The 27,870-nt window shown below is 39.9% G+C and overlaps 1 protein-coding gene across 1 annotated transcript in view; it reads left to right on the top strand.

Moving 5' to 3' along the window:
- Window positions 1-27,870, top strand: part of LCP1 (lymphocyte cytosolic protein 1) — a 65,563-nt gene that overhangs the window by 7,453 nt on the left and 30,240 nt on the right. Inside the window, exons 2-8 of the mRNA XM_079779078.1 lie at window positions 14,479-14,566; window positions 15,614-15,777; window positions 16,657-16,786; window positions 18,519-18,651; window positions 21,063-21,144; window positions 23,334-23,499; window positions 24,834-24,976. Coding sequence (XP_079635204.1) covers window positions 14,503-14,566; window positions 15,614-15,777; window positions 16,657-16,786; window positions 18,519-18,651; window positions 21,063-21,144; window positions 23,334-23,499; window positions 24,834-24,976 — 882 coding nt within the window. The 5' untranslated portion in view covers window positions 14,479-14,502. The remainder of the gene's footprint in view (window positions 1-14,478; window positions 14,567-15,613; window positions 15,778-16,656; window positions 16,787-18,518; window positions 18,652-21,062; window positions 21,145-23,333; window positions 23,500-24,833; window positions 24,977-27,870) is intronic.

Genomic DNA, 27,870 nt, shown 5'->3' with positions numbered 1-27,870 from the left:
CAAACACATGAATTTAAATGACATTGTCTCTTCTAACATCATCCAGTAACTGCTTTCTAATAAGTCTAAATATTACTTTCTGTGATTGACTATTGGATAATTATTCCTAATGTCACATTTCCATTGGGCAGAGATCCCAACTCTACTTTTGATGGGTTTTCTGATATACCAAACATATTTGAAAAATAAGCAAATAAGTGCTTGATGATTTTATGGTACAAAGGCCTTAAAACTAGGGATATGAAGATATAAGACTATTTAGTTATTTAAATTTTTGACCAAAAAATGTTATAGCACATTCCATTGTAAGTTGGTATTGGCAATACTTGCCAATTAAACTATGGCTTCAAACAAAGTGAAGGTAAGTATAGCCCATCAACTTAAAATTTTCTGCCTCAATTTATCTGTAACTCCTCATTTTGGTGTGTGTGTGTGTGTGTGTGTGTGTGTGTGTGTGTGTGTGTTTATCTGTGAATGAGCTTATCATTAGAGATTCTCAAAGAACTACTCCAAGGAGCCTATAGAAAATGAGGTCACATTATTAAGAATAAATAGAAGCTTCTGTTGTCATTGCTAATATACAAACGTTGCTGCACATTGTCTCAGTGGTTTTCTAGCTCAAACTACAATAGAGAAAATGCCTGGAGAGTTAGGAAGTGAAGAGCAGATAGATGGAGAGCACAGGCTAACAGAATCAGTCCCCGAGCACTGGTGCACCCAAGAGAGGAGGCGTTGTTGCCCCATGGTTCTCATCACAGATATCCAAAGATCTCTTTTCTCTTCATGACTCATAATGGATGTGGTCAGGCTTTTCTTAACGTTGCTGTAATTTCCCCCCTCTGGCCATACTTTCTCAACTTTTAGAAGGTACTTTCCACCATCAGTATATTAGGTAAGGCTAAGTCTAGAGCCCCTTGACCACTCAACATGAGATCAGCCAATACCAATGCTGCTGGCTTCTAGTTGGTATCATCTACCAATTGTCCAGTATCTTTTTGAGACTCACTTCTAGGATTCTGGATGAGAAACTTGGCACCAGAGCCCAAACAAGCCAAGCTAAAAACATTTGAAGATAGAGCACAGATATGAAATCAAAATTTACATCTCCCAAACACCCATAACACTCATGTAATTGTGGATTTTAGATGGTGATGCCAAGTAATCTTTCATACAATTTATAGTGGAAATGGGGTTTGTTCCCCAAGATTATTTTGTAAAAGTTCTAGTTCTTTATGTTTCCCTCCCTCCCTTCCTATTTATCTTCCTTCCTTCCTTTGCCAAGCACAGTTTTGTGCAATTTAACACTTTGTCTCATCTAATTCTAACACAACCCTGTGCAGTGAGCACTGTAGTTGGATTATTAATATTCTCCTTTTACCTATGAAGAAACTGAAGCTCAGAAAATTGAAGTAACATCTACAAAACACACAGCAAGAAACAGTTGCATTAGAAAATCCAATTTTTGTTGCTTCCTAGTTCATTTTATATATGTATGTCAAGCCTAATTTTATAAGGGACGATAGGATCATTAGCATTTGGGTGAGGTTTATGGGATGCCCAAAATGCCTTTCCACTGGCTTAGACTGGGAGGAAGGTCTTGAAACATGAGGAAGAAGAAACTCCTCCTCTTATTCTCCTGTTCATCCATATATCTAAGATGTAAAGTACATTTCATCTGTACTTTACTCTGACTGTATATCTCAAGGGGTATTTTAATCCTTAGGTTGTTTAACGCTAATTTACTTCTGATTTTCCCATACCATGGCTAGCCCAAACCAAGATTCAGAGGATCTTCTTCTCTTTTCAAACTAGTCACTGACTCACTTTGAGACTTTGAGGAGACACTACACTTTTCAGGGCCCACAATTTCCCATCCTATATAATAAAACCCTAATATGCAAATCGACTGAACGGCAGAACAACCGGTCGCTATGACGCGCACTGACCGCCAGGGGTCAGACGTTAAACGCAGGAGCATCTGCCCCACCCCCACCCGCCCCCGCCCCGAGATGGAGGTGACTGGCAGCGGTGATCAGGGGTGGGGCCAGCCAGAGAATGCCCCGCCGGTTGCCTCCCACAAACCAGCAGTCAGACATCCCCTGAGGGTGCAGGCTGGACTAAGGGACGCCCCCCCCATGCATGAATTTTGTGCACCGGGCCTCTAGTTTTCTAATATGTCTACTTCTCTCCCTCATTTTGCAGGTCTTTATTTTCTAAATGGGAGGTGGTAATAAAAGGAGGAAGCTATGTACATATGAACAAATGAACATGGCTTCTAGGCAGAATCATTTTTTTTAATATATATTTTTATTGATTTTTTACAGAGAGGGAGGGAGAGGGATAGAGAGTTAGAAACATCTATCAGCTTCCTCCTGCACACCCCCCACTGGGGATGTGCCCGCAACCAAGGTACATGCCCTTGACCAGAATCAAACCTGGGACCCTTGAGTCTGCAGGCTGACACTCTATCCACTGAGCCAAACCGGTTAGGTCTAGGCAGAATCATTTTGTTGTTTGAGGAAAATAAGGAGTATTTTAACCAGTCAACTGCCACATGTCCAAAACAGAAACCATCCCCATTTCTTCCATATGCTCTGGAATATTTACAAATTTAAGTTACCATAATTTTCTTTACAAACTCAGAGATATCACTAACAAGTCTGATTTTAAAATTAGGCAACCTATAGATGCTTATGGCGTACAAAGGGTTAATTGTATAAAGTCATTGCAAAAAGCATTGTAATTGAAGATATCAAGGAGAGCCTAAATCACCAAGGTTTCCCTTCTGGAAGTAAGAGCTAGTGAGAAAGGAAGCCACAATGCCACTTCTCCAAACTCTTCTGGAGTTTTACCTCCTGCATCCCTGGCCAGTCATGCTAAGCTCTCAAGAGCTCCCTTGGTGTGCTCTTGCCTGTTTCTTTACTTTGCAGGGATATTTTCTCTTACATGGAGAAATGGAGTGCCCTTCACCATTCTGTTTCCTTGGAAAGCTCCTACGACTTTTTTAAGATGTAACTTTCCCTTCTCTCCTCAGGCAGAGTTGAGTACTTCCTTCTCTGTGCTCCTATAGCACTATGGTAAAAATGCCTTTAAAGCAGCAATTTTCAACTGTTTTTATCCCTTGGCACACATAAACTAGTTACTAAAATTCTGCGGCACCCCAAAAAAACATTTTTTTGCCGATCTGACAAAAAAATAGGTGTAATTTTTATTCATTCACACCGGATGGCTACTGTTGTGTTGGCTGTTGTCATTTTTTATTTGACAATCTAAGAGAAAAGATATCTGTGCCCCTGACTAAGTAGTCAGGTATTGTATGTTTTAAAAGGTCTTGTAGCACACGAGTTAAAAATTGCTGCTTTAAAATATTCAGATTAGTGAAATTTTTAAGTTGTGTAATCATTTTTGTCCACAGGACTGTGTGTCCCTCAAAAACAAGGACTGGTGAAGATACGGAGTATTTGGATTACTTAGAGGGAAGATATCTTCATCTTTCTATCTCCACTATCTAGGAAAGGTCCAGCATTTGATGGAATATGAGTGATGGCAGATGTAGCGGCTACTAGGGGAGAGGATCTCTTTGTCCACCAGAGGCAGGGAACACAGGCAGGAGTGGTCAAGACCAAGTGCGATGGTCTTCATCTTCTTCTTTTTAAAAAATATTTTTATTGATTTTTAGAGAGAGAAGAAGGGAGCGGGAGAGAGAGAAACATCAATGCAAGAGCAAAGCATGAATCAGCTGCCTCTTGCTCGCACCCCACGCCCCCACCAGGGATCAAGCCCACAACTGGGGCATGTGGCCTGATGGGGAATCAAACCAGCAAACTTTCAGTGGCGTACGGGATGGCACCCAACCAACTGAGCCACCTGGCCAGGGCCATATTCTTCTTAACTCTTCCCTCAAGGTGTTGAGGAACTGAAGAAAAGAGACATTTAAAATTTCTCAAAAGAGCTTAGGAAGAGCCCCAGTTGTAAGTAAAATCTTGCAGAAGAGGGTTTTAACTAACTTGAGGTCAGAACTCAGTAGCCTGAGTAACCCCAAAAGAGAGCAAAGCAATTTGAGATGCAGAAATCCAATGGCCAGAAGCACTAAGAAAGGTGTCCCTGACAGGCCCACATCTGTCTTGGCCTGCAGTGAGCAGGCAGTATCGGTGTTGCCACCACTAGGCTCTGGCATAAGCAGGAAGCTTCCCCAGTTCATAGCAATGTGACCCTGGGCCACTTTTTTAAACCTCAGTTTCCTCATCTATAAAGAGAAAGTCCTTATAATGCTCCATAGGATTATGGTGAGAATTAAATACGATCCCACATAATAAAACACTAATATGCAAATCGACCAAACAGTGGAACGACCTGCAGAACCACTTGTCGCTATGACACACACTGACCACCAGGGGGCAGACACTCAACGCAGGTGCTGTCCCCTGATGGTCAGTGTGCTCCCACAGGGGGAGCGCCGCCCAGCCAGAAGCCAGGCTCGTGGCTGGCGAGCGCAGCGGCGGTGGCGGGAGCCTCTCCCACCTCAGCTGCAGGCGGGTGGTAAGGAGCAAGGGGTCCAGTACTGCGAGAGGGATGTCTGACTGCTGGCTTAGGGGGGCGTCCACCAAAGGGTCCTACACTGTGAGAGGGCACAGGCCAGGCTGAGGGATGAACCCCCTCCAATGCACAAATCTTGTGCACTGGGCCTCTAGTAATGTATATAAAACATTTAGCATTGAGTACCATTCAGTAAACATTAGCTGGTCTTCTCATTTGTCCTTCAGCTATTGTTTCCTCTGACTCCAGTATAGATAGCCTTTCTACAGAGAGAATATAGATTAATCATCCTACATGAATAAGGATAAAGACTGATCTTTAAGCAATCTCCTTCTCATCTGTGGAAATCCAAGTCAAATGTCCCTTGTGGAGGGCCATGCATGGCTGTCCATAGAAGAGCTATTTTCCCCCTTTCTGTGGATCTAAAAAGTCCCCCTGTATTCCAGTGACTGGTGTCTCTCTCCCCTACTAAATAGTCAGGGTCACATCTTACCTTTGTGTCACCAGCATCTAACGCAGGGCCTGGCATAAATGATAGGTATTTGACAGATTTTTCTTGAAAGAAGAAATGTACAATACATGAATTGGCTTATGGCCAATTTAGACATAAGAATTTAGACATTTAGAATTTCCAGAGGATGAATTTCATAATCCAGATAGTGATCTGTAAATTGCATCCAGATCAACTTTAGCACCTATTCCCAGTGATTACCTGGACACTGAGTTCATGCTTCCTGGCTTGGTTTTATCCTCCTTTCAGTCACTGCTCCATCTCCACAGTCCCTTTCCTTCCACCTCAGCAGGACTCAGATCAGAGTCAGACACTGTGTACTTAGAGACCAATGACCAAGCATCACCGGCAGCCAACAGGGTTTACAGAAACAGCTTGAAGAAGCCTAGTTCCAGGCTGTACCACCTCAGCCAGAAATCTCAGGTCGTTGTCAGGGCGGGGCCAGGGTGAATTCCATGGTTAGTTTAAAGACTGTCTAAGGAAACTTGCTGCTCTTTAGTCCCTATAACTATTCATCAGTCATTTCTCCAGCCAAGTGGTTTCACTTGCCTTGTCCTAGGAGTTTGTACCTTTGAATGGGAGGGATATTATAAGTATGTACAACAAGAACATAATTATTAAACTCCTCAGAGAAGGTGACAATCGACTTGTAGGTCCTTGTATATCATTAGTTTACGGTTGCTTTATTCATGTCTACAACTCATTTCTTGAGCACCTGCTATATGCCAGGTAATGAGGATACACTGTGAGGTGACTTACAGTTTGTGATCTCATAATGTGCTGGAAGACATGGAATGGATATGGGCATAGGTGCCATGCCGCAGAGGTCTGAACCAGAGTTCAAAGGAGGAAGGGCTCACTGACCCCCACCCAACAGCCAGAAGACCAGAATGTCTGAAACCATGCTGATTGTTTTTACAAGTCTGCGGGTGTGATTTTAGTATTCACTTGTGAATTTGGCATTGTGTCTTTTGAAGCGTTGTGCCTGAGGGTAAGTTATTTTAATGTGGTTTGATTTGGGTTGCTCAGGAAATTCAGAAGGCCATCATGCAAAGTTAAGAATGAATATACAGATGAATACAGGAGACATTAGCCTTGCCTTGATCACTGTAAATTAGACAGTGCCAATAGTATGTGCATACAGATTTGGCATATGTTGTTTGTAGCCTGAACCTAAACAACACCTTCTCAATGCCTAGCTTAAGTATTCTTCATATACAGGAAACATACATGAAATTACATTCATAAGCTATATGAAATCATGAGGGAATTATACTTATTATATGTTGAGCAGGTCTTAAAGAACAGCACTTCCTATTAGAGTAAGAACTTATTATAAAGGACAGAGAAGAAATAAGGAGACCTGAATTCCAGATCCAATGAGGTCGTTGACACTAGGCACATCCTTTAGCTTGGTTGTCATTTCACTCTTCTGTGACAGAAGAAAAGTGTCCAGACAGATAATCTCTGAGGTCCCTTCACCTCTACATTCTATGACTCTGTTATTCTTACATTATCACTTAAAGAACATGGCACAGACCCAGAATATAGCAAAGAAAACTATTAAAGATTTGGAAAGTAAGCCTCCAAAACCAGGTTAAAAGAAATGTTTAGAAGCCCAGTGTCAGTCATCAAGGCATGTGACAGAATTTTTATGAATTGAGCAGCTTCTATTATTCCCTCTGAGAATAGCCCAGAGAGAGGGAGCTTGAATCGTATCAGAATAGATTTAGGTTACAGAGTAGGGATATGAGACACCAGAGAGGTGTAGAGTTTCTGTATTTGGATATTTTTAAGAAAATAGTGGATGGTTTTCTATCTGGGACAGTTTGCATGCAGTCTTGCCTAGAAACTAGGAGGGAATTGCATCAGCATGCTGTGTAGCCACATCCCAGAAGCTGCTCTGGTAACCTTACTGAGCTGTGCTGAGCAGCTGAGCAGTGGCCATCTGCTTCGGTCAGTGAGGAGAATGCATGTGAACTGAGCTTTACCTGCTGCTGAGGTAAGAGCAGGAGCCGGGTGGGGATGGGAGATGTTGGGTGTATTTCGGAGGAGGCACCTCCCGGAGAGGGGCCAAGGCCACAGCTCCTGAAAGCCCCTGCCCCTGTTTCTAGGCTCATTTGAAATACACCATAGCCAGACTCTAACTTGTGCATACACTTGTCAACTAGTGAATAGACTTTTGGAATTTTTAAATTGGGAGGGATTTCATCTCTCAATTTATAGATGAGGAAATGAGGCTCAGAGAGCAAAATGGAGTCTGATGTTACACAGGTCTTCCAACCCACAAGTTTGGCACTTTCTCCCACTCCCTGCTGGATATTTCAGTTAGGGTGTCCTTGGAGATGTACAAATGTGCAAGTTCTCTGAATGCCTTTATTGTGTGGGCTGAGTTAGATGTTTGATCGTTTTAATTTTTTTATAAGTTTTTGGGCTAATTTCTTACTCTTATCTAATATTTTCCCATGTGTTTATCCTTTTTATTTATTCATTTTTATCTTCATAACTTTTTTCAGTAAGTGAGCTGTAATCTCTGTGTTCTATTTGAAACTTGACATATAACTGTGGGCTCATGAAGTCCCAGCCTTTTTAACTCCTATGCGCATAGCCCAGTAACCAGAGCAGTGCTCATGGATGGAGTGAAAGAATGAATGTATGAACAAATGAGTGACATCTGGTATTGAAGTGATTATGTAATAGTGGATAATCAACTAGCCCATATTAAAAGTCAACTTTTTTAAAAGATCCAGGGATACTCTGAGCTTTCAATAGAGGAGAGTCTGGATCTTAAAGTCCTGGTGAAATGAAGGGTAGCTGTGGAGTTTCAAGACATTAACACTAGGAGTATCATCGTTTACAGCCAAGGGAGAGATACCGAGGCAATGAGGGCCTCCCAACCTGCAGCCTGGAGTATTCCTTTTGCTTGCAAAAGGCTTGTTCTATATCACATTCTTTATAGAAAACAGAGGTGTTAGGGGTATGTTGGGTGAGAGGAGAGAACTGTGGCACTCCTTAGCTGGTGACAGAGCCACGCTCTGTATGCTGTACTATATACAGCTTCAGAAGCCCCTCAATGCAGTGATCAAACTACAATGGCTCCCAGAGTAACATTAGGCACATCAGGTTTGGAGTAATCTGGATTGTTGGCTTCCCATGACTGCTTACATGGCCCAAGATAGTGAGAGAAAAGGGCCACTGAGTCTGTGCTGTGAATAGCCTTCCTTGGCCTTGCTCCTCTCCCTCTGAGACTGAAGAGACAAGAATTCTATACTCTGAAGCAGCCCCTGGGAGAATCAATGAATATGCAGGGAGAAAAAAATAATATGAAGGAAATTTTGACTTGATGAAATAATTCATAAGAGCCCTTTAAGTGGTTATCTGTATTTGAAACCATTTATAATTATTTGGTTTCTTTTAAAAAGTCATTTTTAAAATACATTTTCAGAATAATTTTTTATGGAAAGTTTTGGTATATCTGTTACCTATAGGCAAGTGGCATCCCAAGAATATATGGTAAATTACTCATAGTTAGACCCCCTAAAATGGTCTATGTTGTGAAATGAAGGGAACAGGAATAGGTGGAAGTAAAGCTCCTTTGTTACCTAAGCTTCTAAAAAATTTACAGGTCTTTTATTTTGTGTTGAAGTCCTATGTACTTTATGTTTTACTTCTTTAGTCATCATAGTCTAACTCTAGGGATTGCAATATTGATCATGTTCTAGATTACATGTTGTTTTGGATTACTCTCTGTTCATTGAGGTGTTCGAAAGTGGTACAATTTCCCCCTGGAAACACACTGAAATTATTGAGATAAAGCTAGGAATTTAGGTCCTGAGTTTCCAGTTTACTCACTGTGTCAAGTTGCAGGAAAAGTAGGGCACATTCAAAAGAGTCCCTGGGCAACGTGATGCCAGGTTACAAGTGCATCCCTGGTCCTGGCAGTTATATAATTGGGCATCAATATATTGAATCAAAGCACTGACCAGCACAGCACTATCACCTTTCAGAAACAATTCCATCCCATGAGCATTTCTCTCTGGATAGGTCACCTTTTACCATTCTTTCTGCTTCTTTTCATTATTTGTTTTCTCAGAGAAAATTCAGCTTACAGTTTTACATTTATTGTACAGGACATATTTCCTTTTGTAAGTTCTATAGCACTGTATTCTATAGTAAGAACCTGCAAATAGTTTCTATATGCAGACTTCAGGAATTGGAGTCAGTTGATTTTACCATAAGACATCATTCTCAGAAATTTGCTTTTACTACCAATTGGAAAATACCAGCCTCCTTTAAGTAGGGACTCAAAACTTACCAACTTAGAGAAATGAAAAGGTTTTGTCACTTTTGCCGTTTGAGGGATATATTTGATGTTCTTGTGATGTTAAAAATAATCTTATAACAATGAACATCCAGTGCTTTATTTGGCCAAATGTCATGGGTTTCTATAACTATTGACTTAATAAATGTAATTGCTCACAGAAAAACTAGCAGCCAGATGTCACTTAGAGAATGGGTTGAGATTTTTCTTCTTAGATTTTGTGTTGAAGATCCTATTGTATGTTTCACTTCTTTAGATTTGGGCAGTGATTCAAAAATGCATTTCCAAAATTCACCACTGATTTACAAGAGACCTTAAAATGGTTCCAGGCCGGGCATAGTCAGATGATGCAGTCATTAAAAAAGGTCACACTTCCTGCAGGAACAGTAGAGCAGTGCTGAAGAAATGGCTCTTGGAAGGCACATGCCTTTCACTTTTTTCAGGCTCCAAATGCTTCAGCAAGTCCCATTACTATGGTGACCTCACTAGAGTCTGCTGCCAGTACAGTCTGGTGGCAGTAATTTGCAAACTGAAATACTCATCAATTGGCTTTATGAATTTTACCAACATTATTATAACTCATACCTTCAAATATGTATGCATTAAAATGGGTGTATTTTTCCCAGGAAAACACATTAATAGATTATGTGAAGTACCTAAAATTTTATTCTAACCCCAGTAATATCTTTCTTAGAAATGGTCTGATCTGCATGTTAATGACGTTGTCCTCCTGTGAAAATGCTGCTATCTGCACACCCAGTTCAATCATTTCTCAGTTATGGTCTGTAATGGTCCTTTTAATGGTCCCTCCAACCTTTTGCTGCTCTTTTCACCAGCAACTGCATTGACCTCGCATTGCTTTAAGAACTTGTACATAGACAAAGCATTTTATCTCATTGGGCATTCAGGTTCCTTATCTATAAAATTATTCCTTAGATTCCGTCTGTCTCTAAAAGTTGGGTTGTGTTTCCAGGACTTTCTGCTCATTCTGATGGTAAAGGCGACTTATCTATTTGTGTTTGTGCCCAAGAAACAACAAACAGTATCATAGTAACTTAGGCTGTTGACTATTCATTTTCCAATTCACCTTTTAAGCTATTTCAAGCTACTCTCTTTTCCTTTAGTTATTAAATCACTGATGTGTTATAGATTTTTAAAATTTGCAGGCTGTCTCACTATATGGCTTCTCTGAGCTGAACCTACTTATAGGTCTACTAGAGGCCCGGTGCACGAAATTTGTGCATTGGGGGGGGGGGGTCCCACAGCCCAGCTTGCACAATCTCCAGTCTGGGACCCCTCAAGGGATGTCCGACTGCCCATTTAGGCCTGATCCCACTGGGACTGCTGGCTCCCAACACTCACCTGCTTGCCTGCCTGATCACCCCCTAACCACTCCCCTGCCAGCCTGATCAATGCCTAACTGCTCCCCTGCCAGTCTGGTTCCCCCCAACTGCCCTCCCCTGCCAGCCTGGTCACCCCCAACTGCCCTTCCCTGCAGGCCTGGTCCCCCTTAACTCTCTTCCCCTGCAGGCCTGGTCACCCCCAACTGCCCTCCCCTGCAGGCCTGGTCACCCCTAACTGCCCTCCTCTGCTGGCCATCTTGTGGTGGCCATCTTGTGTCCACATGGGGGTGGCCATCTTGTGTGTTGGAGTGATGGTCAATTTGCATATTACCTCTTTATTATATAGGATCTGTAAAATGTGGTTATTTGGATGCTCAGATTTTTCATCTTCACCTACCTGGCATGGCTTAAAAGCATTATTTTACATTATATTACATTTAAAGTAATGCCTTTTTTCTCTTTCTAGGTCTTTTATTTGAATTGGGCGACACAATTTTTAGGTTAAAATGGTTTTCTACTTTTTCATGATAACATGATCTTTTTTTTTTTTTTTTTTCCACCTCAAAATGTAAGTCTTTTCTTCCTTGGCCCTGCTCTTGACCCTTAAAATGTATTCTCATTTCTTGTATTTCTACCTTTTCTTGTATTTCTCACCAGTCTCTTACAGTGGTCTAAAATCTACAACTCTTAGGTCAAAGGATAGGGCCAAGTTTTGATTTAGAAATCCCCTTCATTCTCTTTACTTTTCACATTGTTTTATGCTTTCCAGGTAATTAGGTCATTATAGACATGCCTCACCTGAAATGAAGAACAGTGCCTGGCTTGTAGTAGGCATTCTTTAAATACTTGTTAAATGGATGAATTTATTTCATAATCTTATGAACATTCATGAACCAAGAGATGTTAAGACACCTAAAGCCTAGAAATTAGGGCCGGCCAGCTCTAGGACTTAGACCAGATTTTACCTAAAGCCTTGTGAAAATATGATGGGGGAGAGCCTTCTCTTAATACATGCATAGAGTTTTGGTAGAGAATAGAAAGGAGAATCAAGCCAAATTAGTCACCAAAATTTAGTAAAGTGTACAAAGTTATATACTAATTTCTTAAAACAAAAGCCTTGATTTCTGTTTTAATACATGAAATCAAAAGCTTCCTAAGTTAGAATACCTAGATATGTTCTGTATATTACAGTTATTTTTAATCTTCCCTGGGTTATATATATTAAAGGTACATAATGAAAAATTCAGAGTGAATGAATGGCAGGATGAAATGAGTGTCGAACAGAAATGTGAAGGCATTGAACCTGAAGACATCATGGGAGAGGAGAAAAGATTGAGAGTTGGAATCCTGGCTGCTCCTCTACCTACCTGTGTAATCTGAGATAGTGTACCTTAATTTCTCTGAGCTGCTGCTTCCTGCTCTAAAAAAGGAGAATATATATACTTATGCCACTAAGCCTTCATTGTTGGAAGTTATAAAAAAAAAATTGTGTTTACTACATCCCCCAAATGTCTTCATTTTGAGGCCTGGGTAAAGGTATTACTATCAACCTTACTTCTGCAGCCTAGGAAAATTGGTTTTGTTTGTCTCATATAAATAGAGTAAATTATGTAACTGATGATGTTTTCTTTTTTGCATTAATTTCTGAAGAACATGGAACTAGATTTTCAGCCCACTTCTGGCGAAATATGCAGTCCTAACCATGTATTTGAAGTATTAACACTCTTCCCTGCCAACATCTTATTTCTCCTCACAGATTACATAATCTTATTGGCTTAGTTCTTAAATCTGGATATATCTTTGTAACCTGGCTCAAATTGTTTTTGAAACAAGACAGTGAAAAAGAAGAAAGAAAGAAAAAAATACAGGAGGGAGATAGATAGAAAGACAGGCAGACAAAAAGGCAGGAAGGGAAGTAAAGAGAAGACAAGGCAGTAGGATAGCCAGGCCCTACCTCTGAGGGTTATCGTGATGTATAAATGAGATTGTGTTTGCTTATACAGTTAAGGCCTCAACATTTTCTATTATCCTTCAGAGAACCCAGAGGACCAAGGCCTTTTTAAATAGATAAGGTAAATAATAATAAAATTAATTTTTATTGATAGTAAAATATATGTTTAAGGAATTTTAAAAATAACTATCTATATATATATATTTAATTCCACAATTTTTAAATGATGCTCCCTGGAATTTGCACTGGTACATAAGGTGACAAGGAGGTGGGATAGTGGAGGCAGGAGGACATTTGGGTTTTTTTCAACCAAAGGCTCCCAGAATTGATTTTGTGGTTTTGTTTTCACTTGTTCACTTTTATTTACATGTAAAGTTTCTGTTAACAAAGGATCACATGGGGAAACAAAAGTTTGATAGCACTGATATATATACATGACAGGATAGTAAGTTGGGGAATTATGGATGTAGATTTACAAAATTAAGCATAATGCATTTTTGGCCTGCAGATTTAAGTGTTAAAATTGTTTTCATTTTTGTATGCTTATTGGTTGCCACTAGGAACAAGTACAGCATTATAGAATAATGTTACAATGTAGAAAAGGAAATCAATTTAAAACATCCTGTCACAACTTTAAAATATTTTTTTAAGTCAGTAGTTCACTAACATGCCCAAAATATAATTATAAAAATACCCCATCCTCTACACTCCCACCCACCCCACCAGGAAATCCAGTAAGATTTAGTGGAAGTCCTATTTGAAACATACTGGTGTGGATTAGCTAGGGGCATTATATTCTCCAATATAATCCATTTTCTGTTTCATTCTCTTTCTACCCACCCAAGGCAGCAATAATGCACAGGAAAAGAGAAGTAACTCCAGCACTGGCATTACATTTCTCAGCAACACTGGCCTTTCTGAGAAGAGAACACCTGAAAGCCCCTCAGATTCCCATATATCGATTATTAGTCAAATTTTCCTCCTTTTCCCCTAAATGTTTATAGAACTTTGATAACATCCTTGTAAGTTATAAAATGTATCTGTGTGTTGGCCAAACATTAATTTTCAATATGAACATGACAGTGTGTCTAAAAGACATCTAGATAAAAGTAAAGTGAGGGTTTTTTTAGTTGTACATTGCTGTGTAGCAAACTACTCCAAAGTTTAGTGATTTAAAACAATCATGTTATCATCTCTCTTGACTCTGTTGGTTTAATGGGTACAGCTGGGTGATTCTTCTGCTCCATGTGATGTTAACCGGGACTGTGGACACCTGGGGGCTCAAATGGGCTGAAACATCCAGAATGGCCTCGTCAGGTGGCTGGCCGTTGAAACTGCCTGTCAGCTGGTAGCACAGCAGGAACTGTTAACGAGAGCGTCCAGTTCCCCTTCATTGGCTTCTTCTTGTGACTTGGACATCTCACTGCATGGCGGTGAGAGGAACATCCCAAGAGTGAGCATTCAAAAAGGAAGGAAGCGGAAGTTTCTCATTGAGACATGGATTTTCTATCCTTCCGAATGGTCAAGGCAGTCACAGGATCAGCCCAGATCCCAGGGGAGGGAAATCAGCTCTGCCCCTGATGTAAGCAGCAGTCGGAGGAGAGACTCGTTGAGGGCCATCTTTGGACACCGCCATATGGAAGGTTAAAAAAAACACACAAAACTATTTCTTACACTTTTGAAAGATAGTTATAAATCATGAGGAATGCAGAGAAATAGTTCTTCACTTAATAAATGGAAATTGCTTTTTAAAGAAATTGGCACATTAAGAATTAATATGCACAACAGTCATTCCTTCTGTTCTACCCCTCTGCAGATCTGTTGCCTAAAGCAATAAAAAATGGCCAGAGGGTCAGTGTCTGATGAAGAAATGATGGAGCTCAGAGAAGCTTTTGCCAAAGTTGGTGAGTAGATCTGGTACCTCAAGTGGCGCAATTCTCTTCTTTATTGACTTCAGGACAGATGCATTGAAATGGTAAAATGAAAAAAATAGCAGAAGTAGCAAGAATACAATGGTATTGGTTACAGGAGTTAGAGAATTTAATTATGAAAGATCTCTTTCAAGAAAATGCTTCTTTCTCTATCAAAACCTGGAATATGGACCCTTTCTTACTGTAGCTTTTCCTGGAAATGGCTCTTAAGTCTCATCTTTTTATTGCATCTTCTTTCTTTGTTGTTGTGTTTTCTGTGTGTTTTATTTTGTATATTTTATTTATTTCATACTTTTTCTTTTTTTATCATACCATTTTTTAAATTTTTTTCACAAACCAAGCTTGACAATTTGGAAATCCCTTTGTACAGTTTATAAAATAATGACTTCTAAATGAAGGCCTGGATTCACCAGCAGACCAAGCAATTATGTAAACAATTTCTGTTCACCCTGTCATTGCATTTTCAAGTCAAATTGCTTCCGTAAGGTGGAACAGCGCTACATATGATGCATATCTTTGAAACATTAGCCATCAGACATGGTAGGTTGCCAGGCACCTGACGTCCCAATGACACGGAAGGCATCCTGTGTTATGTTTCTACTTCTGATTTACGCTCAGAGGAGAGTCAGCTGAAAGACAGAAGTGCTGCAGGGTCAATTGTATTCTGGTACCATTTCTCCGGCATTCAGTGGTGTTTATTCTCTGATTTCTCATACTTTTTCTTACTCCTTATCGCTAAGCCTATGATTTATTATTATTTTCTCGTCTGGTTTTATTAGAGTCCCTTTAGATTCTGTTACCAAACCTCTATTTTGAATTCCTGGACGTTGGAAGTGATGTTAAGGAACATATCCAACTGCAATAGGCCGCTTGTGAGAGTCCAACTCTTGCACGGGGTCAGGTCATCACCTCTGAATGATTGCTCTGCTGCCTGCTCACTTCTCACCTAGCCTTCACTCACCTCTCTTCATGCTATTAGTTGAATTGCTCTGAAACTACGGTTTGTCATTTGCCTTACAGATACTGATGGGAATGGGTACATCAGCTGCAATGAGTTGAATGACCTGTTCAAGGCTGCTTGCTTGCCTCTGCCTGGATACAGAGTGAGAGAAATTACAGAAAACCTGATGGCTACAGGTGATCTGGACCAGGATGGGAGGATCAGCTTTGATGAGTTTATGAAGGTATGATGCATAATACAAGGAGATGCATTTGAAACTTGGAACTTTAATTCAAAAAAATATACAGAAATGCATTTCCACTCTCCTTGCTTCAACATTACATATTCTTTGTGGTTTTCTTGATCACATATTGGGTTTCTATAGATACACTAGGGGCCCAGTGCACGAATTCCTGCACCTTGAAAGGAACGGTGGGCACTGGGGCGGTCTGCGGTGGGCACAGGGGCAGTCTTGGCCCATCCTCCACGCCCCGACCCGGCCCCTCCTGCTGTGGCCCTCAGTCCCCTGTCTGCTGGCAGCCCCGCTCCCGCCACAGCCACTCGCATGTGCTAACGGCGCCAGCTCGGCTCCCACCCGCTGATAGCCTGGAGTGATTGGGGCCAGCACCAGCAGCGGTGCAAACAGGGCCAGCGCCATCAGTGGGTGCAAGTGATGGCTGCTGCCCCTGATCGCCCCTCAGGAGCAGGGGGAGGTGGAGAAGCCCTCAGGGGCGATCAGGGCTGGCAGTCACCGCTTGCACCCACTGGGGGCACCGAGAGATCAGGACCAGCGCCGGGCACCGGCAGTAGGTGCAATCGGTGACTCCAGTGCTGGCAGCAGGTGCAAGCAGGGCCAGTGCAGGTGCGAGCACCAGGCGGAACTGCGGCGCACAGGAGCAAAGAATTTTCAGTAACCACCAGAGGCTCGCCTTGGTCTGGCGCCCCCACTCACCTGCTCCTCCATCCCACCGTGGCCAATGCCTGCCATGTTCCACACACGCCCCCTGGTGGTCAGTGCACATCATAGCGACCGGTTGTTTTGGTTGTTCAGTTGTTCTGGTTGTTCCGCTGTTCGGTCTATTTGCATGTTAGCCTTTTATTATATAGAATTATATTTTTGCAGGTTTTTCATGGCCTAAAAAGCACTGATGTTGCCAAGACCTTTAGAAAAGCAATCAATAAGAAGGAAGGGATTTGTGCAATTGGTGGTACTTCAGAGCAGTCTAGTGTTGGCACTCAACACTCCTATTCAGGTAAGTTGTACTAATGGGTGTGGGATGGAGGTAGAGAGGGTATTGGGATAAGGCGAGAGCTGAGGGCAGAGGGAGAGGGAACCATGTAGAAAGGATGTCTTCTGGGATTACAGATTCTGAACTTAGTATTCAAACTTAAGGGGTACAAAGAAAGATAGAAGTTAAGATTAATTTATTGATTATTGTCTATTTTCCAGTGCATAAGTGGACCAGTAGTTTCAGCTCTGGGTAGGGCCCAATACCAAATAATCTTATCAGCATTTTAAAAATTCATAAAGGCTGCCAAAATTTCTTTGTGAATCTTTTGAACAAAATGAGCTACTCAGGCTTCTACCTTTAAATTTCATGTTTATTCTTAATGCCTACTGAATGGTCCAAAAAAATTGTATTTTCATTGATTTGGGAGAAAGTTATATATTTATTCTGAAGGTTATGAAAGCAATCATCCAACAACCTTGATGGAAACTTATAATAGCCCAAACAGTACAATAATCCAACAAACCCCAAACTGAGTTCTTCAAAGCATTAGTTGTTCTTAAAGATAAGTTCATGGTTAAGTAGCATCTGCACTTCCTAAGACAAAGTTTAGCCTTTTATTTTAAAACTAGAGGCCCGATGCATGAAGAGATTCGTGCAATAGGCCTTCCTTCCCTTGGCTTCCAGCACCGGTTTTCCTCCGGCACCTGGGACCCAGGCCTTCGCTCCGGCCAGAGTCTGCCGCCTTTGCTGCAGACTCTGGCCAGAGTCTGCCTTCTTCGTCTTCACTGCAGACTCCAGAGTCTGCCATCTTCGTCTTTGCTGCGGCCAGAGTCTTGGCTCCTGTAGATCCCTCCACCCCCCGCCCGCCCTCTCATAGCAGGCATCCTGCCCCGCCCAGCCACTCCACACCTGGAGCAACTGGGCGGCCACCATCTTTGTCCTTCTAATTTGCATATTCCCTCCTGATTGGCTGGTGGGCGTAGTGGAGTGATGGTCAATTTGCATGTTTCTCTTTTATTAGTGTAGATACAGAAATTTTCATAGCCTTTTGCTATATAAATGTACATTATGAAACTTCAAGACAGTGATATGCTATGCAGTGTTTCTCAAACTTTTGTGACTTAGGATTCTTCTGAGGGATACTGTTGCTTTCAATGACAGACAAATTGAGAATCACAGTGCTGGGCACAACTTGAAGTTTTATTAAAATTTCTAAAATTGACCTCTGGCAGCTTTACTGGTAGGAAAGAAATATTATATCACAAATTATTTCATTTCATAGCAATTTCATAGCAATATCTATTATAAAAAAACTCAGAGATATTGCAAAGATTGCCTGTGATCATCCCACATTTAAAGCAGCAGGATAAAGGCAGAGCCCCCAGTTTTATTCTGTAAGAATTAGATCACATTTATATTTAAATTATATATAAATATAAAGAAAATATACTTTATTATTTATATATATTTACACATATAAAATATAGCTATATACTTGCTTTTAAGTATAAAATAATGGCATATGTATACATATATATAGCTTCTAAAATCTACTTGCTGTATGTTTTCTGACTTGGAGTGAGCAGAGATTCTGTGCCTATACCCCAAATGTCAATAAATATGAGAAGATCAGATGATGGATGAGATGACCTTGCAATATCTCTCCTGAGCATGAGAATCTAATATCCACATGTATAATTTTTATATTAGATTTTTACTTTTCAAATAATCCATTTTAATCACTTACTTGCAGAGGAAGAGAAGTATGCCTTTGTTAACTGGATAAACAAAGCCCTGGAGAATGACCCTGACTGTCAGCATGTCATCCCAATGAATCCAAACACGAATGATCTCTTCAACGCTGTTGGGGATGGCATCGTCCTTTGGTAAGTAATACTTCCTTCTTGGTTTCTGAAGGTTTCCCTAGAATTTTCTAGAATACCAACAATTAATTGTGTTTATCCTAGACCGAATTCTTTTGGTGTCAGCTGGACTTGAAATGCTTTTCTGGACTTTTACTTGTCAGGTCCAGGAGAGAAACCTACTGTCAAGAGCTAATTATAACAAGAAATGTAAAACGACTATCTTTTAGGTGCAGAAGAAGGATGCACAGTCTAGAGAGAAACATAAACGTAGTGATACAGTAATACAAGGTCTAGGCAATTATTTTTGGGATATATGCCACTTTGCTTCATTGGAGCATGGCTTGCATGAGAGTAGACAGAGTTAATAATAGCAGCATAATAACAGACTAATACAATGGAAGTCCTATGCAAAGGGAGTTGTAAGTGGTGCACACAAATACACAACTGAGGGCACCTGAAAAGGAGAAATCTATTCTTCTATGGGAGGTCTCAGAACACAGCTGGTCAATTCACGATGGTGTCTTTGAAAATGTCTCTTCAGCTCTTGCTTTAGCAGCTTCTCTGTCATCATAAAACACAGTATTAGTGAGGAGGCTTGAAATGCCCAATCTCAGGAGAGTCCATGTGTTGAAAGGAGGGATAGGTGGGCAAGACTTTAAGCCCCTTTTCTCTGCTCTGACCAGAGCAATTCTGCTTTTGATATTTTATTTTTTAGAGTTCATTTTTTAAATGTTCAACTGCTAAAAACTCACACACACAACGTAGCCTATAGCATCAAGTCCTGGTTCCTTTGGTTGGCACCCAACTTCCCCCATCAATCTTCTAGTTTTACTTCCCAATACCCCCTCACTCAGGAACCCAGTCCAGCGTACTGAATACATGGCTTTATGAATGACAGCAAGCATACAGTAACTTGCTTATAATTTGTATCTGTGGTTTTGCCTTTTATTTTTAATAATGCCCTTCCCCATCTTTTCCTTCTATACAAATCCAATCATGGTGTAATTTTCTGGTCTATCCCAACCTCCAGTGATTTCTTCCTTAACTGAATTCTTAAAGCACATTTTCTTTGTAATACTTTGGAAGCCATAATAATGTCCTGCTTTGGACTGTTACTAGCTTTTTATATCCAGATATTTTGTCTCTGTAATTGAACTACACACTTTTCAATGGCATGGGTATCTTCCACTTTTAAAAGTCACCTCTCTGCAGCACCATCTCCCAGAGCTTCTGGTTCACTCCAATTTCATATTCTTTCAAATTATGATTTAGGAGTTTGTTTTGCTTATATTGTAGTAAAATGCCTTTTAGTTAAATATGTGTGTGTGTGTATATATAATATATGTGTGTGTATATATACATATATATATATACATATATATGTATATATACACACACACATATATATATATATATATACACACACAATAAAGTTATAGAAATACATCTTTAAACAACCACCACCAAAAAAAAGGTAGTTGGAAAAATTGTTAATGTGATTTCTGATCTCATTAAAAGAATAGTCAAATTTAATATTCTTTGAATTTGTTATTCCTTGTATTTTTTTTCTAACTCGCTTTTTAAAAATAAGATGGAGTGAACTAAGGAAATTTAATTTTTTGTTTCATTGAAGGTTAAATCAATGCTGACTTGGGTAAAATCAGTTTTTCATAAACAATACCTGCTGGCTTTGGCTGTCTGATCAATGTATTATCTACTTGTGTGGGTGAAATTTCTAAAGTGTTGATACAATAATGACTACAGGAAGATATAAAACATTTAATCATGTGACTAATTAAAGGCATAGAGTTTGACCTGGTGTCAAATAGAAATTGAGACATCATATAAGCTCAAAAGTGTATAGTATTTTATGAGGTGGAACCATTTTTATGGCTGAGAAAGTAAAGTACTTATGGAGGATTTGCTTTGGCTCTCCTCCCAGAGTTTCATAATATGCTAAGGAAACCAAGATAATTTTGTAGCTTTTAAGGTAAGTGGCTGAAGTGGGGTCCTTATTTTCTGGCTCATTCCTACAGATGGTTTGAATCTCATCAAAATTGCATAACTGCCTGGCCAGTGTGGCTCAATGGTTGAACGCTGGCCCATGAACCAGGAGGGTTGATTCCTGGTCAGGGCACATGCCTAGGTTTCGGGCTCAATCCCTAGGGGATAGGGGAGTGTGCAGGAGGCAGCTGATCGATGATTCGCTCTCATTATTGATGTTTCTATTTCTCTCTCCCTTTCCCTTCCCCTCTCTGAAATAAATAAAAACATAGAAAAACATTTTTAATTGCATAACTGATTTTATATCTAAACACCGGGTAGCAAAGATTATGTTGCCATCTTGTTTATGATATTGCTAGAATTTAAATTCAGTATTACTGGGCCCTGTTATTTAGAAGACTGATTTCTTTAACTTGTTTCTCTTTCAGTAAAATGATCAACCTATCAGTGCCTGACACAATTGATGAAAGAACAATAAACAAAAAGAAACTCACCCCTTTCACCATTCAGGTATGTCTTCCCTCTGTTACTTTCAAAGAGAATTGTGCTTGGAGTGAATGCTCACCAGAACTGCTGAGTCACACTTGTTCGGGGCTCAGACATTATTCCCAAATCCCGGCTTTGGGCTGGTGATTGTCATGACTAGTGTAGATAGAGGGACACATTTATGTTTGTTCTTTTATGAAAATAGCAGGGGTGGGGGATGGGGTATTGGAAGTGGGAAAAGGTTAGCCTGGTGTGAATAGTTTGGGAATTCTTTGTTTTGGCAGCTTATGAATAAAATTCACATTGGTAAAGTTTTAACTTAATCTTAACCCAGCAATTTATCATTGAGCTGATGCCAGATACATAGCATTTTAGCTGAAAAGATAAGACTTTCTAAAAGTGAGGGGGTGAAAAACGATGAAAAACGAGAAGTGTCCTTACAGCCTGCACAGTGCTCTTTGCTGCAGCCACCAGAGTGATAAATATAACCTGTTTTTATACCTTCAGTGTGTTGATTAACTGGAACAATAACCAATCAGTAGTAAGTAAGCTGTACTTCTATGTTATGTTCCAGTATTTAACATTATTGTAATTCTCTTGCTCGGAAGCCATGTCTCATTTCTTAAATCATGAACAATATAGTAAATCCTGTTTGGATTTAAGCAACCCTGAATACTTTTTAAAATATATATATATATATATATATATATATATATATATATATATATATATATATATATTTTATTGATTTCAGAAAGGAAGGGAGAGGGAGAGAGAGACAGAAACATCACTGATGAGAGAGAATCACTGATCAGCTGCCTCCTGCACGCCCCACACAGGGGATAGAGCCCAAAACCTGGGTATATGCCCTGACCAGGAGTCAAACCATGATCTCCTGGTTCATAGGTCAATGCTCAACCACTGAGCCATGCTGGCCAGGTAACCCTGCATAATTTTAAAATGGAATTGTTAACCAAAGAGAACAATGATGTTAAACCTATATGAAGGAACTTGATGTTAAATTTACTCATAATCTTGGTCAGAAGAACTGATATTTTTCACTCATCATTTGAACTATACACTACGGTTAAAAAATACTTTCCTTCTCATAGTTACTTTCCCAATTTGACTGGTGGCTAGTATTTTGTTTTGTTAATTTATCATAATACCAACTTCTATACATCTCTGACTCTGATAAGTTCTCCTTATTGAACCTAAGAACAGTATATAGATTCTAGACTGAAAATTTCACTGACTCACAGTATTCCAACTGAAAGTTACATTATATATATATTGTTGTTAATGATAAGAACATATAATCTATGCACATGTGTGCATGTGTGTGTATGCACACATGGGTGTAAGTTTATGTGGATGTGTATGTGCTCAAGGTTCTTAGATATTACCAATACTCAACAAATTGTCCTAGTAAGAACCACTCTATCTTTTCTACAAATTTGATTTGTACTTTTTTTATTCCTTTAATACAAAATCTGAAAGTCAAAAAGGTATTTTCTTACTCTCTTTTGTGACCTTGGTAACAATTGTGTTATTAATGATAGACAGTGACAAGGTAATGAGGGTATGTCCTCCCCTCAAAGGTGCCCCTTTTTCCTGGCTGATGGCGATATTGAGTGTGAAGGCTCCATCACATAGCAAGATGGAAAAGTAGATGACTCATCTGCTTCATCCTGACCAGAATGGGCCTTCAACTCAGGGTTCTGGTTTGATTGACTAGGCACTACATAAGCCCTGTGTCTGGTTACCGGATTTCCTTTTCCAGTTATTATTCACTGCTTTTCTCAGTGTCAAAATTTAGTGCCTCTGCACTGAAGGTTCCAGAAGCTGCCAATCAGTAATCATCATTTGGTATTTGCAAAATCAAAAACAAAACTTGCATGACCTCACTCATTTGTGGAATCTAATGAACAACATAAACCGATGGACAAAAATAGATCCAAAACATAGAAGCATCGAACAGATTGTCAAACCTCAGAGGGAAGGCAGGCGAGGGTGGGTGGTGGGAAGAGATCAACCAATGAACTTGTATACATATATGCATAACCCATGGATACAGACAATAGGGTGGTGAAGGCCTGGGGTGGAGGGGGTGGGCTGGAAGAGATCAATGGGGGGAAACGGAGGACATATGTAATAGTTTCAACAATAAAGATTTTTTAAAAAAAAAAACTTGCATACTTTTTCTCCCTCAGGAGAATTTGAATCTGGCTCTGAACTCTGCCTCAGCCATCGGGTGCCATGTGGTTAACATCGGGGCTGAGGACTTGAAGGAGGGGAAGCCTTACCTGGTCCTGGGACTTCTGTGGCAAGTCATCAAGATTGGGTTGTTTGCCGACATTGAACTCAGCAGAAATGAAGGTACAAGTAAAGCTTCAAATGTTAGTAATGACATGGCTTTTTATTGCTGCATGTGTTGGGGGCTGTAGGAGGTGATGTCAGGAATAGTCAAGCTCAGAATTCTCAATTTTTTAAAACTACAGTTACATTGAATTCATTGTATTAATGTAATAGATTTTATCCATGCTGACCAGATTTTTTTAAATGATGGAACAAAAGCTTTTTAAGACTGCAGACTAATAATAATGCATTTTTAGACCTATAGCTCCGTCTAGCTGTCTGAGACTCCAACCTCAAGAGCTTTTCTGAGTTAATTTTGCTTTTAGGACACTTTGTAACAAGTCTACTTTCAACTTGTGTTTTACGAAGCGAGTCGCATTCATATACTGCAGTGATACCAATAGATTAGGAGAAACTTGATATAGTTCTTACCAAAATGATAGAAAATTACATTTAGTGTTTCAAAGTTCTCAGCTAAACATGTAGCTGTGAATCTATTTCTAGTTGCTCTGAGCATCATCTCTGCATTTAAACAATTACAGCCCTGTCCTTTAGACAGAAGTAATAGATCTTGATAAGTATTATGTAAAATACAGTGTTACTTTTTGATTTTTAAGTACAGATCCTACCAATACAAAATCTGTAGCCAAATTCTAATCTTTATAATTTATATATAAAGTATATATATATAATGTTATTATATACTTTTAAAGTCCAAATCACAATAACCTGTGAAGAATCCTGGGGTAATATAAAACCAATATATTAAGCATAATATAAAGAAGAAGAAAAAACAGAGAACTCAGAGTCCACAAGAAAGACTATCGATTTGCAGATAATGACCTCAGTTAAATTTAAATATTTTAACTGAGTAAGAAATATGTATTCATCTGGAAAATATAGAAGAAAGAGTTTATTCTACTTTTTGAGCTGCTATAATTATTCAAGAAAGCATTTAAAATATTAAACACAATCTATAGAACATAGTCATTATTACAAAATTGATCACTTAAAAGCAAAAATGTTGTCATCTCATGAAATGTGATCTGACAGACCCCGTGGAGTATTCTGAGCCAATAGTCTGGTTTATTTCCTTGGCTCTACCAACTTATTCTCAGGCATAGCATCAAGATTCATTGGTGCCTTTTGTTTCCCATCTGAAAAATAGGGGTAATAAATTAACTCACAGTACCTTACACCTTTTTTTAGGGAATAATAATAAAGTATTTACTCCATGGGAAAAGCTGTGAGTGCCTTTACCTCAGAGAGATGAAGTTGCTATCTTTGGCTTTCCAGCAGAGCATCCTCCCAAATATCCCTGTATTCATTTTACTTCTGCTTTTGTGCGTCCTCAGTTCTGATTGCTCTTCTGAGAGAAGGGGAGAGTCTGGAGGACTTGATGAAACTCTCCCCTGAGGAGCTCCTGCTGAGATGGGCTAATTACCACCTGGAAAACGCAGGCTGCAGCAAAGTCAGCAACTTCAGTACTGACATCAAGGTAGGAGAAGTGTAACTTGAACATGATTGACTGCAGCAGTGAAGGGAGTTTGGGTGTTAATGGAGTAAAAATCAAGACAATGGGCCCCAACTCTTTAGATTCTGGGGTTAGTTCGAGAGTGGCTGGTGCTGTTTTGGAAGGCTTGCTGTTCTCAAGTCCAAGTGCTGGGCCACACACAGATCTGTCTGAAGTCTAGCAACTGCACAGCAACAAAAGGTGATGGGTCTTTCTTAGAGTTTCAATATCAGGAAGTAGAGGGATGAGGAAGAGGTAGAAAAAGGGCAAGAGATAAGACTGCTTGTGAAGTATGTGGAGGACTGTAATGTCTTTTCTGATTTTATAAATGAGACTATCAGGTCAGGATTCCTTTTAAAAAATTAAATGAGGATTCTTCTAATTATATTAATACCAGCACACATAGTGTCTACTGTATACCAGGCACTGTTCTAACTGCTTTATATATTTATTGACTCATTAATCCTCACAGCAAACCTTTGAGATAAGGATTATTATTTCTTCATTTTACAGATAAGGAAACAGAAGTAAAGAGAAGTTACGTGACTTGTTCAAGTTCACACAGCCGGGGGTAGGGTCAGGATTTAAATCCAGCAGTTGGCATTCAAGGTTCCCGTACTTGACTGCCATACTATACTGCCTCTCAAAGAAAACAAGTTGTGAATTTCTTGAAAGGTTTTCCTTTGTATGCATCAGTGATTTTTAAAAGATAATGATTCTGGAAACTGTCTGCAATGAGAATTTACCCCAGAGTGTGCAGAAGGCATAATCGGTCCTACAACAAAAATCCCAAAGGGGCAAGGCTGAGGGAAGCATGCACTGTGGTTTTCAATTTTGTGCAAAGTTCCATGTCAAAGGGAAGGGGAAAAGCTGCTGGCATTGATGGCAGTTGGATCCATAGAAAGAGCTTAAGTGGGAGAAAGGAACATCAGAAGGCAGTCCCAAGGAGCAAGTGATGTGAGATGCTGGATGCAACATACAAAAAACACTTCAGTCTCCACTTTCTTAAAACTTAAAGAGATTTTCTCCAAAGAGAGTCAGAGGAAAGGTCACATGGCTCACCAGGAGTCAACTCAGGCTGATAATACTTTTTTGTTGTTGTTAATTCTCACCCAAGGATATTTTTCCATTGATCTTTTAGAGAGAGTAGGAGAGGGAAAAACAGAGAGAAACATGGATGTTAGAGAAACACATTGATTGGTTGCCTCCTGCACCCGTCCTGACCAGGGCCCGGGCCAGGGAGGAGCCTGCAGCCAAGGTACACACCCTTGACTGGAATCAAACTCCGGCCCTTTGGTCTGCAGGCTGACGCTCTGTCCACTGAGCCAAACCAGCCAGGGTCAGGTTGGTAATTCTTTAGGTGACAGCTTTCTCCTGCTGTGGACTCCTGGCTTTTAGAACTCAGGGCCTGCCAGGCCTGGTGCCAGTTAGACTGAAGCTTCTAGGATGTAGAGTTCCCCATTCCTTAGGACCTAAGCTAATAATGCAAATTCATTTTTTTAACGACACCACTTTCATTGGGTATTAACAGTCTTCTAGCACCGCCAACCTAACTGGGATTGAACAGAAGCTGGAAAGCATTATCTCCCTTTGTACTCAAACAGTTAAGCTTTGCAGTTGTTTCAGCCAACATTTTCAAGCTTTTCAGCCAAAATTAGGCTGTGTAAGCTAAGCCATAAATTCACCTGCTTTCCCATCACTGAGAGGCTGTGTTCTTCCGAATAATAACCATTTTGGACTTGGGAAGTATCTATAAGAGATGGGAACTGGCAACCTGAGCGCTTACATAGTAGCGTGCCTGTTCTCAGAAGCAGCCGCATCCCAACCAAGGCAGTGCTGTGACATGTATGTCTGAGCAACAGGCAACTGTGAGATGCCCTTAAATCACACCAAGTCAGCAGAGGTGGGGAGAACGCTCCACTGCATTCTGGGGCCCTTTCCTCTAGCAATAATTAACAACAACATCCAGCCGGCGGGCTGCATAAGGCCCACGAAATCATTTGGTCTGGCCCTGCCAAGGCATTAGGAGTGAGTTCATGAAATGTTTGACCAAATAGAGCAGGCTAATTTTTAAGTTGATACTTTTGTCTGGCCTGTGAATGATGTTATAAATATCCAAATGGCCCTTGGCAGAAAAAAAGGTTTCCTACCTCTGCACTAGAGTGAGCGAAACAGGTTTCTTAGGATCAGATGAAATAAGTTGATTCTTAGCAAAGCTAAACAGATGTAACATGTGGTAGGCAGATTTTATTCATGCCTAGCACCTGCATGGAACTTTCACTGGCTTTAAAATAGCTGCAGTGAAAATTAAGAGGAGGGGAAAGCAGAAAGAAAAGAGATGAAATTCAGTTTCCACAGGTGCAACATCAATAGCTGGCATTCTCTTGTTCTCATCTTTCTAATGTCACAGGTGGTGAGCACACATACGCCCGCTCTCCCCAGGCCCTATCCAGTTTCAAAAACAAAACAACAAAAAACATAACAACATCTAATTTTTCAGTGTTTAAGAGAAATAAAAATCTCTTTAAATGGTTTAAATAAATTACCTGAAACTCTGCATGCTTTCATTGAATGAGAATACAGTACATCTATAATTTTAAGACTACAATTCTGAGAAATATGCTTTTTGTCAATAAGCATATTCCCAGAATCTAAGAAAACATAATAATTCACTATCTACATACAATCTTCTATAACTAAGCTTAACCATTTTTTTCTAATTTCTGGATAAAAATTAAATTAACTTGTAATCTCAATATCTCTCCTTTTACATAAAAACTGCTTGTTTAAAATATTCTTCTTTTGCTTATTATCTATTTAAATGTATTTGTAAACTCTTTTTTAAGCTTCTGCTTCCTTTTCCTGTCACTTTTTAAAAA

Source organism: Cnephaeus nilssonii (genome assembly GCF_951640355.1).
Source record: "Cnephaeus nilssonii genome assembly, chromosome: 8".
Lineage (NCBI taxonomy): Eukaryota > Metazoa > Chordata > Mammalia > Chiroptera > Vespertilionidae > Cnephaeus > Cnephaeus nilssonii.
Note: the sequence above shows the minus strand (reverse complement) of the source record. Positions and strands in the feature narration are given on the sequence as shown.